The sequence below is a fragment of the Salmo salar genome, chromosome ssa11 (genome assembly GCF_905237065.1).
Source record: "Salmo salar chromosome ssa11, Ssal_v3.1, whole genome shotgun sequence".
Lineage (NCBI taxonomy): Eukaryota > Metazoa > Chordata > Actinopteri > Salmoniformes > Salmonidae > Salmo > Salmo salar.
This window is the reverse complement of record NC_059452.1, coordinates 88,624,472-88,641,159: the sequence shown is the minus strand read 5'-3', so window position 1 is coordinate 88,641,159 and position 16,688 is coordinate 88,624,472. Positions and strand designations below refer to the sequence as shown.

The 16,688-nt window shown below is 45.1% G+C and overlaps 1 protein-coding gene across 1 annotated transcript in view; it reads right to left on the bottom strand.

Annotated features, from left to right (window-relative positions):
- Positions 1-339: 339 nt before the first annotated feature.
- LOC106563380 (ephrin-B2) overlaps positions 340-16,688 on the bottom strand; it is a 57,939-nt gene continuing 41,590 nt past the window's right edge. Inside the window, exons 3-5 of the mRNA XM_014128888.2 lie at positions 2,157-2,249; positions 1,477-1,533; positions 340-1,361 (exon numbers count right to left, since the gene is read on the bottom strand). Of these exons, the coding sequence (XP_013984363.1) occupies positions 940-1,361; positions 1,477-1,533; positions 2,157-2,249 (572 nt within the window). The 3' untranslated portion in view covers positions 340-939. The remainder of the gene's footprint in view (positions 1,362-1,476; positions 1,534-2,156; positions 2,250-16,688) is intronic.

Genomic DNA, 16,688 nt, shown 5'->3' with positions numbered 1-16,688 from the left:
CACAAACACTGAAATAAATAAGTACCTAGATCTCATCCAGACTCTAAAACAGAGAACATACAGTACAATACATACAAGAAAAACTGTGTCTAACAGAAATCTGAATGGAAATATAAAAATCTACAAATGAGTTATGAAATAATGATTTTATATAATCTGTAAATGGTGACAGTGGGTAGAAATCAGAATCTTGCTTTGATATTTGTTCTTGTGGTACTGGTTTTACGCACCAAACACAAGCAGACATACAGGTTACGCGTAGGCACGCACACACACACACACACACACACACACACACACACACACACACAACACACACAACACACACAACACACACACACACACACACACACACACACACACACACACACACACACACACACACACACACACACACACACACACACACAAACACTTTGAAAAGGTTTGACATTTCATATCCAGTGTCCTCACTTTGAGTGAGAGGTGGGGACTGAGTCGCTGCCACAGTCCGTCAGCTTAATGGCCCACATGTCCAGGACTCACAGCCTCCATCATTGGGTTCACAGCAGGGAACAGATCAATATCTCCACCCAGACACAACCACCCCTCCATCCATCCATCCATCCATCCATCCATCCATCCATCCATCCATCCATCCATCCATCCATCCATCCATCCATCCATCCATCCATCCATCCACCCCTCCATCCATCCATCCATCCATCCATCCATCCATCCATCCATCCATCCACAGTGTCAGAGCACTGTACAGCACAGTCCATGGTGCAGGAGGTTGAGGATAGCCATCCCAAACAGTCAGCCATAGAGAGGGAGGTGGGGCGAGTGAGGGAGTGGAGGGAGCTAGAGGGACAGTTGTATTTCTAAGTTGAAAACAGCAGTCTATGTGTTGGTACACCTGTATGTCTATGTCAGCCGGGCTGTGTGGCTGTCCATCTCTCATACTTTGTAGTAGATGTTGGCTGGGCTCTGGGGGGGCATCTCCTGGACGATATAGACGGGGTGGCCGTAGTCCCCGCTCACCTTCTCATAGTGCGGGCAGTAGGCCGAGTCTGAAGTCCGTAGCGGGATGATGATGTCACTGGGCTCTGAGCCGTTGTTGCCTCCGGCGGAGCAGCCGGCCCCGCTGGTGCTGCCCCTCTTGGGGGTGAGGGTGGTCAGGGTCAGGGTGGGGTGGTGAGTCTCAGAGTGCTTGTTCTGTCGCCAGCGGTAACACACCACACAGATGACTGCGGTCACGATGAGGAGGAAGACTCCCCCCCCTACCGCTCCAGCGATCACCGCCACACTAGAGGAGGGTGGAGGGTTGTTCCCGTTGTTTCCTTCGCCCTCGCCACCTACCTTGGGTGTCGTCCCATTCCCTGTAAGGGTAGAGGGGTCAGGATCAATGACTTGCTAATACTGTAGATACTGTATCATTAAACCAGTGAAGTGAGTTTCCTCTCCCTCTGGATACTGTACTGTAGACTGACTTACCTTTGGGGTTGAAGCGGTTTGGGTCTGGTTTGGGTTTGGGTGGGAGGCCATAAGCAGCTATGGGAAATCATACAGTTGGTTTAGGGTTGTAAACATTTTTAAGAATTTGCTTTTCTGTAAAGTGTATTGACAATTGAGCCTTTTGTTAAAGGACAATTCACTTTTCTCTAACCAAATCTGTATATAACAATGTTATATTCCATTATGTTGGAAAGTGCACACAGAAAATATTGCTTGAGTCCAACAAAATGGAATATAACGTTGCGGATAAAGTTTGTAATGACATATTTTCATGTGTTTTTATTTTTAATTGTTTTATTTAACCTTTATTTAACTAGGCAAGTCAGTTAAGAACAGTAAAGATGCCGTTTCAAAAGTTGTGGTTTTTTGTGCGCTTTTGTTCATGTTTTATCTGTGACCCTGCAACTGCAGAACGAGCATGAGGAAGTATATTGCTGGTGGGGTAAGTTCGTTCCAAAAAAGCGAACTTGTTCTTTAAATGCACTTAAAATAAATTGTGATTTGATTTGGCATATGGCAGTTTCATGAATATTATGAATATAAGGCCTTTACAAGAATATTGAAGACCCCCATGCACATTCATCTATATGAGGATGATAACTATTGAATGACTGATATGAAACCAAATCAAGGACAATATATCTGATGAAGATACTCACTCTGTCCCACTTTGAGAATCACCTTCATCCCACGTGTCACACACACTCCTCCTCTCATGCTGTCCAGTCCCTGCCTTGTCCCATCTGAGGTAGCTAAGAGAGGAAGAGGAGGGGAGGAAGACTACAGTTAGAGAGATACCTTACATCAGGGATGTGCAACTTTGATGGGGTTGGGGCCTACAACATTGCGAACAAAACATTTTACCAGCTCCCTGTTTGACAGCGGAGATACATGTTTTAGAGTTAATTTTGTGCAATTCTACATGTTTTGCCATGGGGCAGAGAGAAGAATTTGCAATTTTACAACGAATTTCAAGCAATTCTACAAATTTTGCCATAGGTTGGAGAGAAATGTTTGCAGTTTTGAATATGATATCTGAGTAAGACTGACTAACAAAATCAATGGGGGTCCCCCGGTTGATAATTCGACCATGATTAATAAGTTTAGATAGCTGGCGGGCTAATTGAGTGACTATAAGTAACTGACATAACGAGAAAAACTGCTAATGCATAATCAAATTTCAAAATTACACCTTGTGTATTCTACTATTCTAACTTGCAACAGTAAGTTGAGACCCCGACTGAGTTAAAAAAAAACAAAAAAAACACGTGGGGCCGTCTGGCCAGGGGAACTAGGTCACAGCAGGGAGCCAGAAGTATTGCCCTGTCAGAAACACTGAACTCAATCCCACAACCATGCCTATGACATGACCCATATCGCCCACACAGTTCCCCAGATACAGTCAGAATAACAACCCAGCCACATCCCCTGACCGTTTAAATACCAACCCAGTCATATTAATCCAAACCAAGACTAGTGGCCATTTAAAGCCACATCAGTCATAATCACATCACATGACCACATGACACCCTACTACAGTATCAACCACCCCTTCTATTTACCGCTTGAGGCTCTAGATTACATAACACCAGCGGGTAAGATGTAAGGAAAGGTATTAAATATCCCCACAAAATACCACAGTTTACTATAGAATTCTGTAGTAAGCGGTAGTATACTGTAGAATACCACAACAGTGGTAGGCCTGATCAACGACAATGATGAGACAGCCTATAGGGAGGAGGTCAGAGAACTGGCATAGTGGTGCCAGGATAACAACCTCTCCCTCAATGTGATCAAGACAAAGGAGCTGATCGTGGACTACAGGAAAAGGCGGGCCGAATAGGCCGCCATTAACATCGACGGGGCTGTAGTGGAGCGGGTCGAGAGTTTCAAGTTCCTTGGTGTCCACATCACCAACGAACTGTCATGGTCCAAACATACCAAGACAGTCGTGAAGAGGGCACGACAAAACCTTTTCCCCCTCAGGAGACTGAAAAGATTTTGCATGGGCCCCCAGATCCTCAAAAGGTTCTACAGCTGCACCATCGAGAGCATCCTGACCAGTTTCATCACCGCCTGGTATGGCAACAGCTCGGCATCTGACCGTAAGGCGCTACAGAGGGTAGTGTAAATGGCCCAGTACATCACTGGGGCCAAGCTTCCTGACATCCAGGACCTATATAATAGGCGGTGTCAGAGGAAAGCCCAAAAAATTGTCATAGACTCCAGTCACCAAAGTTATAGACTGTTTTCTCTGCTACCGCATGGCAAGCGGTACCGGAGCACCAAGTCTAGGACAAAAAGTCTCCTCAACAGCTTCTACCCCCAAGCCATTAGACTGCTGAACAATTCATAAAAATCTCCATCGGTAAAATTTACTTTGACCCCCCCCCCCACCCTTGTACACTGCTGCTACTCGCTGTTTGTTTGTTACCTATGCATAGTCACTTCGCCCCCACCTACATGTACAGATTACATAGCCTGTACCCCTGCACACTGACTCGGTATCAGTGCCCCCTGTATATAGCCTCGTTATTCTTATTCTTATTGTGTTACTTTTCATTGTTACTTTTTATTTTAGCCTACTTGGTAAATATTTTCTTCTTCTTGAACTGCACTGTTGGTTAAGGGCTTGTAAGTAAGCATTTCACGGTAAAGTCTACACTTGTTGTATTCGGCACATGTGGCCAATAAAGTTTGTTTTCATTTGGAATACTATACTACATACACACTGTAATATCCCTCGAACATGTGTAGTACTTACTATATCATTTTGTAGTATACTGTAGAATACTATAGTAAATACTACAGTATACTGCAGTCCGCAAAATTACTATAGGTAATACTACAGTATACTACAGTCATGTCCACAACTCTACAGTAAATACTTCAGTATTCTACTACAGTATTCAATGTAGTGATTTTGCAGACTTGAATCAGTTTACTGTAGAATACTGCAGTACTTATTATAGAATTCTGTAGTAAACTGTATTATACTGTAGAATACTATATTACACACTGTAGTATCCCTCGATCATGTGTAGTACTTAGTATAGAATTTCGTAGTATACTGTACAATACTATAGTTAATAAATACTACAGTATTGTCTGCAACAAACACTGTAGTAAATACTATTGTGTACTACAGACCACAAAAACACTACAGTAAATACTGCAGTCTGCAAAATCACTACATTAATTACTATAGTTTACTATAGTTGATTTTAAAGTCAAAATCGTGTTGCAAGTCATCATATTTGTGACTCGAGTCAGAGTCAAGTCTAAGTAATGTGACTCGAGGCCACACCTCTGGTAAATACTACAATATACTACAATCCGCAAAAGCACTACAGTAAATTCTGCAGTCCGCAAAATCACAACATTAATTACTATAGTTTACTATAGTTTTTTTTACTACAGTATTTACTGTATACTATAGTAAATTGTTAATACTACAGTATACTGCAGTCATGTCAGCAACACTACAGTAAATACTACAGTATACTACAATCTGCAAAAGCACTACAGTAAATTCTGCAGTCCGCAAAATCACTACATTAATTACTATAGTTTACTATAGTTGTTTTTACTACAGGATTTACTGTATAATATAGTAAATTGTTAATACTACAGTATACTGCAGTCATGTCAGCAACACTACAGTAACTACTACAGTATTCTACAACAGTATTTAGTATTCGCGACAGTATTAGTCCGCAAAAACACTACAGTGAATACCCAAAGAGGAAGAGAAGGAGAGGTGTAAGAACAATATATAAACAGAAAAGCGATAAATAATGAGAAATAGAGAGGGTGAGAATGAGAAATAAAGAATGAAATAGAGAGGGTTTATTAGAGAGGGAGGGTGAGGGAGGGTGGCTTTCATGGTGTATGGTATTTGAGTTGAGCAGACTCTCTCGCATGTCTCAGTTTAAAGGTTCACTGGTTTACTGAACAGATATGACAAAGTGCTAATGACATGATTGTGTATGTGACAGACACACACGCACACAGGAGTACATAGACACACATATATACATGCATGCATGCACAATCGAGATGTAATTGAGATGATGACCAACTTTGGAGAGAGACAGAGAAGAAGAACGGAGAGAAAGAGCAAAGGAGAAAGAGAGAAAAGAAGGAATGAGTAATTGAGATGATGATCTGTGGCGAAGGAGAGAAAGAGAGAGAGCGGGATGCACAGCCACGGACAGAAACAGGCGGAAGTCTGCCCCGAAAAACCGCAACAGAAGACAAAAGGGAAAAAATGTTCATGCATTTAACAAGGAGACTGACCCATTAACACATGAGCACACCCATTCTGTTGTACAGGGGATTTATTCACAAACAAGAGACAGGAGGGGAGGGCTGTTTTCGTCTCTGGCACATCCTAAATTGACCCAGCGAGTGACCCACTTAGCCCTAACCCCTACCCCTCCCCTCACCAAACCTCCCCTCTCTCCTAAGTGAGACAGCAGCTAAGGGATTGACCCATCTTGACCAAGGATAGAGGAAGCAGCGAAACTCCCAAAGATGGGTTTACCGCGCCTCTAACGGGGCTAAGTCTAATGAACCGTTTAACCCATCCCATGTGAAATTAAATACATCTGTGAGCCTTGAATAAAAACCCCTCCCAACATACTAATTCAGTTGAGCCCAAGTCAGCTGTCACTCTGTCTTATGGGCCGGGCTCCATCAGCATTAGCAGCTACACTACTGGGGGACTCTCAGCCCACTCTGTCCAACAGGGTGTTAAAACAGGGACACTGTCCAACGGGAGGTCACTGAACTCAAACACTCTGCTGCACTCGTTTGCCAGCATGCGCCTTGCAACGTGCAGGGAACATAGCGCCATATCTGAACTTTTTTTTACAGAAAGGACGTCAATAATTCCCACTGTAAGGGAAGTGGACAGGTATGGCTAGACATGGCTGTAAATCTAGACTGCAGTTTGTCTGGAAGTTGTTAAAGTACAGTAGCCCAATATCAGCCCATTGTTAACGAGCCCGTTATCTCAATCAAATTGATTTATAAAGCCCTTCTTACATCAGTTGATGTCACAAAGTGCTGTACAGAAACCCAGCATAAAACCCCAAACAGCAAGCAATGCAGGTGTAGAAGCACAGTGGCTAGGAAAAACTATGAGGGGTGGCCAGTCCTCTTTTGGCTGTGCCAGGTGGAGATTATAACAGAACATGGCCAAGATGTTCAAATGTTCATAGATGACCAGCAGGGTCAAATAATAATAATCACAGTGGTTGTCGAGGGTGCAACAGGTCAGCACCTCAGGAGTAAATGTCAGTTGGATTTTCATAGCCGATCATTCAGAGTATCTCTACCGCTCCTGCTGTCTCTAGAGAGTTGAAAACAGCAGGTCTGAGACAGGTAGCATGTTATCTGTTGCTGTCCATGTGTCAGGGTGTGGTTGGCAGACGTGTGTAACCTACGTTCTAAATGGGACTCAGCGGAGCTCCATGCAGTACAGTGCTGCTCTATCAGTGGTCGGTGTAGTAGTGTTGGACTCTGACCTCTGACCCAGATGAAGTTATGTCGTGGCTGAGGGGCACATTAACAAGTGCCAGGCTTCAACTTCCCCTAATGCAAAATCTGCTCATCTCGCAGAGATGCAGCTTTACACTTGGCTGGCTGTTACAGTAGGTGGAAAGATGTTAAAATGTATACATTTAGGATGGACAATAAACCCATTGCAATGATGTATTGATGGTAAAATACTTTTCTGTATGCAAGACATTGGGTCCTATTCTATGTAAACTCAGTAACCAGATATATGGTCTAAAACACATTTTGTAATGTGCTACAAGAATGCACATTTACATTCACACTCACCAATCCCATTCCACTGCAAGAAGTTCCACTGCATATTGATTTAAACCTGCTTTCTAGCTAGGCAAGAATCTGGTAACTGGGTTGGATTGGTTCCTTGTATCGCTACTCAAACACTCCAATTCTTCCCTCTCTATTCTCCGTTCTATCTCTTTCCATGCATGCTTCAAATAATTTGTTTACAGGTTAACACACACTATATTTCCTCTCTCAAATCGAATTTGAGTTGTAAATTGTGCTTAAACAATTTTCCCCAATCTGTGTGGGCAGCAGTGTCTCCAGAGCCAAATAGCAGTGGCCCTGCCTCAGTGCACTAATCTGTAATTGGTGGAGTCACTGAGGACACCGCCTGATTGGACACCAATTGAAACAGATGATGCTTCACCTCTCTTTGATTGGATGAGGTCAGGGGTGGACTGGCCATCTGGCATTTCGGGCAAATGCCAGATGGGCTGGTACAATTTTAACCTAGTGGGCCTGTCTAACTTGGGTTTCTTGCACAAAATGACCATTTTCTGGCTAATAATGGCAGCTCCAATAAACAAAATGGGCAGGTGTGGGGGCCTCAAGGGGAAAAAATGGTCTGGTTTGTCAGAAATGCTAGAGCCGATTTCTGATCCCAGTCCTGAATACTAACTGTGGTTATTAGCCAATAGAAGGCTTGGCAGTTGAAGCAGGTACTCAGACTTAGGGTTAGGGTTCACTTTAGTTGAATAGTCAGATGCACATCTGTGACTTAACATCCATGTCCTTCCTTGTCTTTTCTCTCTCACTGTTCCGCTCTGGTCAACACACTTTCTGTCTCTGCAACCATCTGTGCCTGTGTCTACATCATCAGCACAGAAACGTCCCCCTCGTTAGCATAATACTTCAGGTACTTTATGTACATCATCACATTGCAGAGTACCTCTCTCCACATAGACTAGTTCTATAGATATAAGGCATGATGCTGAAGGCCGAACCACAGAGACTTCCAACACAGTAAAATAAGGACAGACCAAAAGAGTGCAGGGAGGATGGGTTAGAAAATGGTGAAATGATGGTCGAAATAAGATAGAAGTTAGAGAGAACGGGGAAACGGAGAAAGAAGAGGAGAGAGGAAGGGAGAGCTACATTAAGAAACAAGGAATATGTAACGTGAGGAGAGATGAAGCGGGACTAGAGGGCTGGAAGAGAAGAGGAAAAAGAGTGGAAGAGAAAAAGAGAGTGAGAGAGAGAGAGAAAGAGAGAGAGCGAAAAAGAGAGCGAGAGAGAGAGAGGGAGCGAGAGAGAGAGAGAGAGAGAGAGAGAGAGAGAGAGAGAGTGAGTGAGTGAGTGAGTGAGGCGATGTAGAGGCCCTATCGGAGTCTGAAATCAGAAAGGGTTTTCTGGGTCATGTTCCTGTCAGCTCCAGTGAGGAGATAGGGAGAGATAAGGCGCTGGAGGAGGAGAGAGATAACACACAGGATGAGGAAACACACACAGGCACATTGTCAGACAGGCAGACAGTTGAAAGAGAAAACTGTGGGCTCCATCAGCTCGGTAATGGCTGCTTATGCTCTACCTGGATCACTCTGACAGATACACACTACCTGGGACAGATTACCAAACACACCTAAACGCCATGTATTATTATCCAACTGTCGAACACACAAGGACGCACACGCACAACCTCCAAAACCTATGATATGAAGATAAACAGAATCCTAGCCACCTACACACACTGGCACAAGTGCTCACACGCATTCTCCAATGCCTACTTAAGTGTCCCTTATCATCCATGTTCCATCCAATTGAGCATGTGTAAAGTTAATCATGTTTGTTCATTATGTGAGGCGAATCGTTGTTCCAGCCCGGCATAGGTGTATTATTGACAGGAGAGCGGGGTGAAATGTTGAACATGGAAAGGGGATCTGAGATAGCTCTACATCAGTTAAGGCTCTTTCCCTTAGAGAACAATCAAAAAGCCAGAGCCCGCCCCCACACTGCAACCCCATTTCACAAAGAGGAGAACAAATAAAGAGACATTATAGAGAGCTATCCAGCCAAACTAACCCAGTCTGACAACCGAGTCAGAGCACAGCCAAGGGGAAAACGAGAGAGAGAGAGAGAGAGAGAGTGAGTGATGGAAAGAGCGAGCAAGTGAGAGGGAGAGAGAGAGGGAGGGAGAAAGACAGAGAGAGAGAGAGAAAGAGAGAGATAGAGAGAAGGAGTGAGGGGGGAGTGTGGGAGAAACGGAGGGAGAGAGAGACAGAGAGAGAGAGAGAGAGAGAAAGAGAGACAGAAAGAGAGAGAGAGTGGGGGGAGTGAGAGAGGGTGTAGACATGTTAGCTGTGCTACTTCTGTTTGTGTTACTTATGTCAATGATAGGTCCCTGTGTGGCTGTGTGTGTGGCAGCAGCATTACATGTGTTAGCTGTGTGAATGTGTGTGTTGCAGCAGCATTACATGTGTTAGCTGTGTGACTGTGTGAGTGGCAGCAGCATTACATGTGTTAGCTGTGTGAATGTGTGTGTTGCAGCAGCATTACATGTGTTAGCTGTATGTGTGTGACTGTGTGTGTGGCAGCAGCATTACATGTGTTAGCTGTGTGACTGTGTGAGTGGCAGCAGCATTACATGTGTTAGCTGTGTGACTGTGTGAGTGGCAGCAGCATTACATGTGTTAGCTGTGTGTGTGTGACTGTGTGTGTTGCAGCAGCATTACATGTGTTAGCTGTATGTGTGTGACTGTGTGTGTGGCAGCAGCATTACATGTGTTAGCTGTATGTGTGTGACTGTGTGTGTGGCAGCAGCATTACATGTGTTAGCTGTGTGACTGTGTGAGTGGCAGCAGCATTACATGTGTTAGCTGTGTGACTGTGTGTGTGGCAGCAGCATTACATGTGTTAGCTGTGTGACTGTGTGAGTGGCAGCAGCATTACATGTGTTAGCTGTGTGACTGTGTGAGTGGCAGCAGCATTACATGTGTTAGCTGTGTGTGTGTGTGTGACTGTGTGTGTGGCAGCAGCATTACATGTGTTAGCTGTGTGACTGTGTGAGTGGCAGCAGCATTCCATGTGTTAGCTGTGTGACTGTGTGAGTGGCAGCAGCATTACATGTGTTAGCTGTGTGTGTGTGACTGTGTGTGTGGCAGCAGCATTACATGTGTTAGCTGTGTGACTGTGTGAGTGGCAGCAGCATTACATGTGTTAGCTGTGTGACTGTGTGAGTGGCAGCAGCATTACATGTGTTAGCTGTATGTGTGTGACTGTGTGTGTGGCAGCAGCATTACATGTGTTAGCTGTGTGACTGTGTGAGTGGCAGCAGCATTATATGTGTTAGCTGTGTGTGTGTGTGTGGCAGCAGCATTACATGTGTTAGCTGTATGTGTGTGACTGTGTGTGTGGCAGCAGCATTACATGTGTTAGCTGTATGTGTGAGCTGTGTGTGTGTGACAGCAGCATTACATGTGTGAGCTGTGTGTGTGTGACAGCAGTATTACATGTGTTAGCTGTGTGTGTGTGTGTGTGTGTGGCAGCAGCATTACATGTGTGAGCTGTGTGTGTGTGTGACAGCAGCATTACATGTGTGAGCTGTGTGTGTGTGACAGCAGTATTACATGTGTTAGCTGTGTGTGTGTGTGTGTGTGTGTGTGTGTGTGTGTGTGTGTGTGTGTGTGTGTGTGTGTGTGTGTGTGTGTGTGTGTGTGTGTGTGTGTGTGTGTGTGTGGCAGCAGCATTACATGTGTGAGCTGTGTGTGTGTGTGTGTGTGTTTTCTCTCTGTGTTGTGTGAAGCTCTACAGTATCATCACAGTGTGATGGTGGGTGTCTTTTGTGTGTGTGTGAGGCGAGAGGATACGGCCTGTTACGTTACAAAACCTGGGAAAAGAAGATGGGCCTCCCCCTCTCTCTGTTCATTATCCTAATTAGTTTCTTAATGGCATACATTAAAAGTATGTCACTGGTTGGAGGAGGGTAGCAGGACAGATGGGAGAAAAGAAAGGAATGGATATACTGTATCTACAGTATCTGTACAAAAACAAATATGTCCTATATCTTCTATACGTTTCAAATATCAGATATGAGTATAAAGGCCAACATCTAAAAATACTTCAGACACGCTAATATAAAAGCTAACATTTTATGGTTGGAGACATGTTATAACACTTTTGCTCACAGACCACATAAACTAAGCATGACCCTCTGTCAGGCCTTAGATGCCAACTCAGCAGGTTGACTGGCACCTGACAGGGCTCGGTTCATCTCTAGTACCTGAAGAGAGGAGACAGTCTGACTGGCATCTGACAGGGCTCGGTTCATCTCTAGTACCTGAAGAGAGGAGACAGTCTGACTGGCACCTGACATGTCTCAAGTTTTATTAGTCATATGTACAGGATGCACATGGTGTACACCAGACTTCCCCAACTGGTGGCTCGCTGGCCCGAATTTGGCACCCGGGTAATTTTATTTGGCCCTCCAAGTTTTCTGAGCAAAATTCGAACATAAAATGTTAATTTTATTTTGGGACATAAATGACTGTAAAAACACCAGCATATCAGCTCAAAGTGATTTTAATTTGGAAATCTGTTCAAAAGTATTCCCACACATAATAGAGAGATATATGTGATTGTATACAAATAAATGTAAGCAAGGTTTGAAATGATTATGTTTTCATCAAATGTTATATCTGTTTGGGCTTCTTGCGGTCAATTTGCAGTATATAAATTATTTGTAATTGTGTTACGGCCCCCTGACCATTCGCTCAAGAAAAAGTAAGCCCGTTTGTCAAATTTCTGCCCTGGTCAACTGTAAATGCTGTTATTGTGAAGTGGAAACGTCTAGGAGCAACAACGGCTCAGCCGCGAAGTGGTAGGCCACACAAGCTCACAGAACGGGACTGCCGAGTGCTAAAGCGCACAGCAGGTAAAAATCGTTTGTCCTCGGTTGCAACACTCCAAACTGCCACTGGAAGCAACGTCATCAAAATAACTGTTTGTCGGGAGCTTCATGAAATGGGTTTCCATGGCCGAGCAGCCGCACACAAGCCTAAGATCACCATGAGCAATGCCAAGCGTCAGCTGGAGTGGTGTAAAGCTCGCCGCCATTGAACTCTGGAGCAGTGGAAACACGTTCTCTGGAATGATGAATCTCGCTTCACCCTCTGGCTGTCCGACGGACGAATCTGGGTTTGGCGGATGCCAGGAGTATGCTGCCTGCCTCAATGCATAGTGACAATGATTTGGGCTAGGCCAAGGGGGGGCAAAGTACGGCCCGTGGGCCGTATCCAGCCCGCCGGGCACTTCAATCCGGCCCGCGAGACATAAAAAAAAGTACCCCTTTTTTCTCCCCAATTTTGTGGTATCCAATTGGTAGTTACAATCTTGTCCCATCACTGCAACTCCCATACGGACTCAGGAGAGGCGAAGGTCGAGAGCTGTGCGTCCTCCGAAACGTGACCCAGCCAAGCCGCACTGCTTCTTGACACAATGCCCGCTTAACCCGGAAGCCAGCCACACTAATGTGTCGGAGGAAACACCATACACCTGGTGACCGTGTCAGCGTGCATGCGCCCGGCCCTTCACAGGAGTCACTAGAGCGCAATGGGACAAGGAAATCTCGGCCTGCCAAACTCTCTCCTAACCCGGACGACGCTGGGTCAATTGTACGCCGCCTCATGGGTCTCCCAGTCACGGCCAGCTATGACACAGCCTGGGATCAAACCTGGGTCTGTAGTGACACCACAACCCCCTCGATGCAGTGCCTTAGACTGCTGTTTTTGGGCCGAGTGTGGTTCCCAATCAGAGGCAGCTGTCTATCGTTGTCTCTGATTGGGAATCATACTTAGGCAGCCTGTTTTCCACCTGTGTTTGTGGGAGGTTGTTTTCTGTTTAGCACCTGAGCCTGATAAAACTGTGCGCTTTCGTTTTTTTCACCGTTTGTTATTTTGTTTGAGTGTGTTGTGAAATAAATTATCATGAACACTTACCACGCTGCGCCTTGGTCCACTTCTCCTTCTAATGACAAGCGTTACAGGGATAGATAATAAACAGTAACAGTAGCGTATGTGATGAGTCAAAAATAGTTAGTTCAAAAAGGGTCAATGCAGGTATTCCGGGTAGCTATCGGTTAAGTATTTAACAAACTATTTTGCAATCTTATATCTTGGGGATAGAAGCCGTTCAGGGTCCTGTTGGTTCCAGACTTGCTGCATCGATACCGCTTGCCGTGCGATAGCAGAGAAAACAGTCTATGACTTGGGTTGCTGGAGTCTTTGACAATTTTTATGGTCTTCCTCTGACACCGCCTAGTATAGAGGTCCTGGACTGCAGGGAGCTCGGCTCAAGTGATGTACTGGGTAGTACGCACTGCCCTCTGTCATGCCTTGTGGTCAGATGCCAAGTAATTGCTATACCAAGCGGTGATGCAACCAGTCAAGATGCGCTCAATGGTACAGATGTAAAACTTTTTATCTGAGGGCACATGCCGAATCTTTTCAGTCTCCTGTGGGACAAGAGGCGTTGTGTTGTGTTTAAAGTTCTTACATCGGCTACTGAGAGCGTGATCACACAGTCATCCAGAACAGCTGGTGCTCTCATGCATAATTCAGTGTTGCTAGCCTTGAAGCGCGCATAGAAGGTATTTAGATCGTCTGGTAGGCTTGCGTTAATGGACAGCTCGCGGCTGTCTATTAATGCAAGCCTACCAGACGCAAGCCTACAAGCCTAGATATTTTATTTTTATTTTTTGTATTCACTCTTTGGAGAGTTTGCACCTGGTCATCCGGAGCAGCAAGACAGCGTTCCTGGATGGCTCGGTATTGTCTGCCTCGAAGCGAGCATAGAATGTGTTAAGCTCGTCTGGGAGGGAGGCTTCGGTGGGCACCACACAGTTGGATTTGCCTTTGTAGTCCGTGATAGCCTGTTGTCCTTGCCATTTGTCATGAGTCTGAGTTGTCGAACATCAATTAAAGTTTGAGTTTGTATTGTCCTTTTGCGCCCCTAATGGATTTGCGGAGCTCGTACCTGCTTGCCTTGTACAAGTCGCGCAGTCTGCCAGTCTGTCTCTAGTACCTGAAGAGAGGAGACATAGTCAGATTATAGTGATGGTGATGACTACAAAGATCCTCTTCCTGAAGCCATTACATCATCACCATCATGCTCCACGCTCCACACGGGCAGATTGTTGGGCATTTTCTACGTCTATTAAAGAATTAGCTGCTTGGGGACTGAGGACCATACCGTAAATTAAGCCTCTGGCATAACATCAAATCCCATAGAGACAACAATGCCAAAGCCTCAAGGGTGGTAGGAGAATGTGTGTGTGTGTGTGTGTGATCATTTGTGAAAGAGTGTATGGCAGCCTATGAGTACAGTATTTAGCTCTACAAGTGCATGTTATATTGAATACCCCAGTTACAGAGATCAACTCTATATTATGCTGGTATCCTCTCTCTCCTCCCTCCCTCTATCTGTCTGCCTGTCTGTCTTTCACCATCCCTCTCTATTTCTCTCCCTCCATCCTCCATTCCTCCATCCCCCTCTGTCCTAGTCTCTAGTTAACAGCTGGTGGAGAGAATTTCCCCAATCCCCTGACCACTGTAATCTCTCTCTGCTCACACAGCTGTCTGTAAAAATAGCCTTTATTCAAAGTGTGTGTGTATGAGAACGAGAGATAGAGAGAGATAGCTAGAGAGAGAAAGAGAGAAAGAAATTCCCTGCGGAATTCCTGCCTCCATGTAAAAAAGTTTTCTATTTGAAACTTCTTTCAGCGAAGAGATCCAGAATGCTCAGCAATATGCTTCTGTGTGTGTGTGTGAGAGAGAGTGTTTGTGTGAGAGAGAGTGTGTGTTAATACGAGTTGCTGCCAGAGCCAGAAGGTTAATGAATCACTGTGTTAAACTTCCTCAATCCAATTAGTGTGGGAGTCTTACATCATGACCTTTATCAGTGAAGAAATCACACACGGACACACACACACACGGACACACACACACACACACACACACACACACACACACACACACACACACACACACACACACACACACACACACACACACACACACACACACAAACAATACCCACATGCTGTTAGGTTAAGCACATGCAGAAAACGTGCAGAAACATACTACAGAAGTATGAACAAGCAGATACAAAGGCCATCTCTCATCTCTGTTGCGCTCTTTCTTTACACACACACACACACACACACACACACACACACACACACACACACACACACACACACACACACACACACACACACACACAGTGTGGTGCGGTTTCGATTGTTGACCTAGATCGGGGAGGCCACATGTCACTTTGTGTTATTCACAGTAATCACATAGCCCCCTCCTCCTTCACACACACACACACACACACACACACACACACACACACACACACACACACACACACACACACACACACACACACACACACACACACACACACACACACACACACACACACACTGGGTACAGTGACTGGACTGTCACTAGCGAGTGGCCCATGTTCTCTCACAGTCTCTGCCCAATCTGCATCTCTCCTTAACCCTCTCTCTTTCTCTGTCAGACTCTCTCTCTGTCTGTGCCTTTGAGTTTATCACCCCCAAAAAATCTATGCCAAAACATATTTACGGCATACACAGACGTATGCACTCACATTTAAGCACACACACACACACGCACTGAGCGAGCAAACTGTCTATTCCTTTTTTGTTATTTCAGTTTAACACTGATAAATAATACAACAAGCTCCTCAATTATTAACCTCTCTAAACAGCACAGGCTGATGCACCATGACACCATGAAACACAAACGGTCACAGGCCAACCTACCAACAGCCAACACACTCATATATGCACACAGAAAAATGCACAGTCAAGCAAAACACACACACACGCACGCACACACACACACACACACACACACACACACACACACACACACACACACACACACACAAACACACACAGTCACACGTGGAACATCAGAATGAGAAACGTCCAAACACACAGTAACCCTGGGGCGGCAGGTAGCCTAGTGGTTAGAGTGTTGGGCCAGAAACCGAAAAGTTGCTGGGTCGAATCCCCGAGCAAGGCACTGTTCCCCGGATGCTGATGACGTGGATGTGGACTAAGGCAGCCCTCCGCACCTCTCTGATTCAGAGGGGTTGGGTTAAATGCGGAAGACACATTTCAGTTGAATGCGTTCAGTTGTACAACTGACTAGGTATCCCCTTTCCTCCTCTCATGCATTGTGTTGTTTGACTGCCACTTTCATCACTCATGTTGTCTTGGCTGAAGTGAAAAGAGCCACATGACTGCAGAGCAATCAAACCAAGTTGTCAGAGCTATTATAAACGCAGCGCAGGAGAACCGCTCA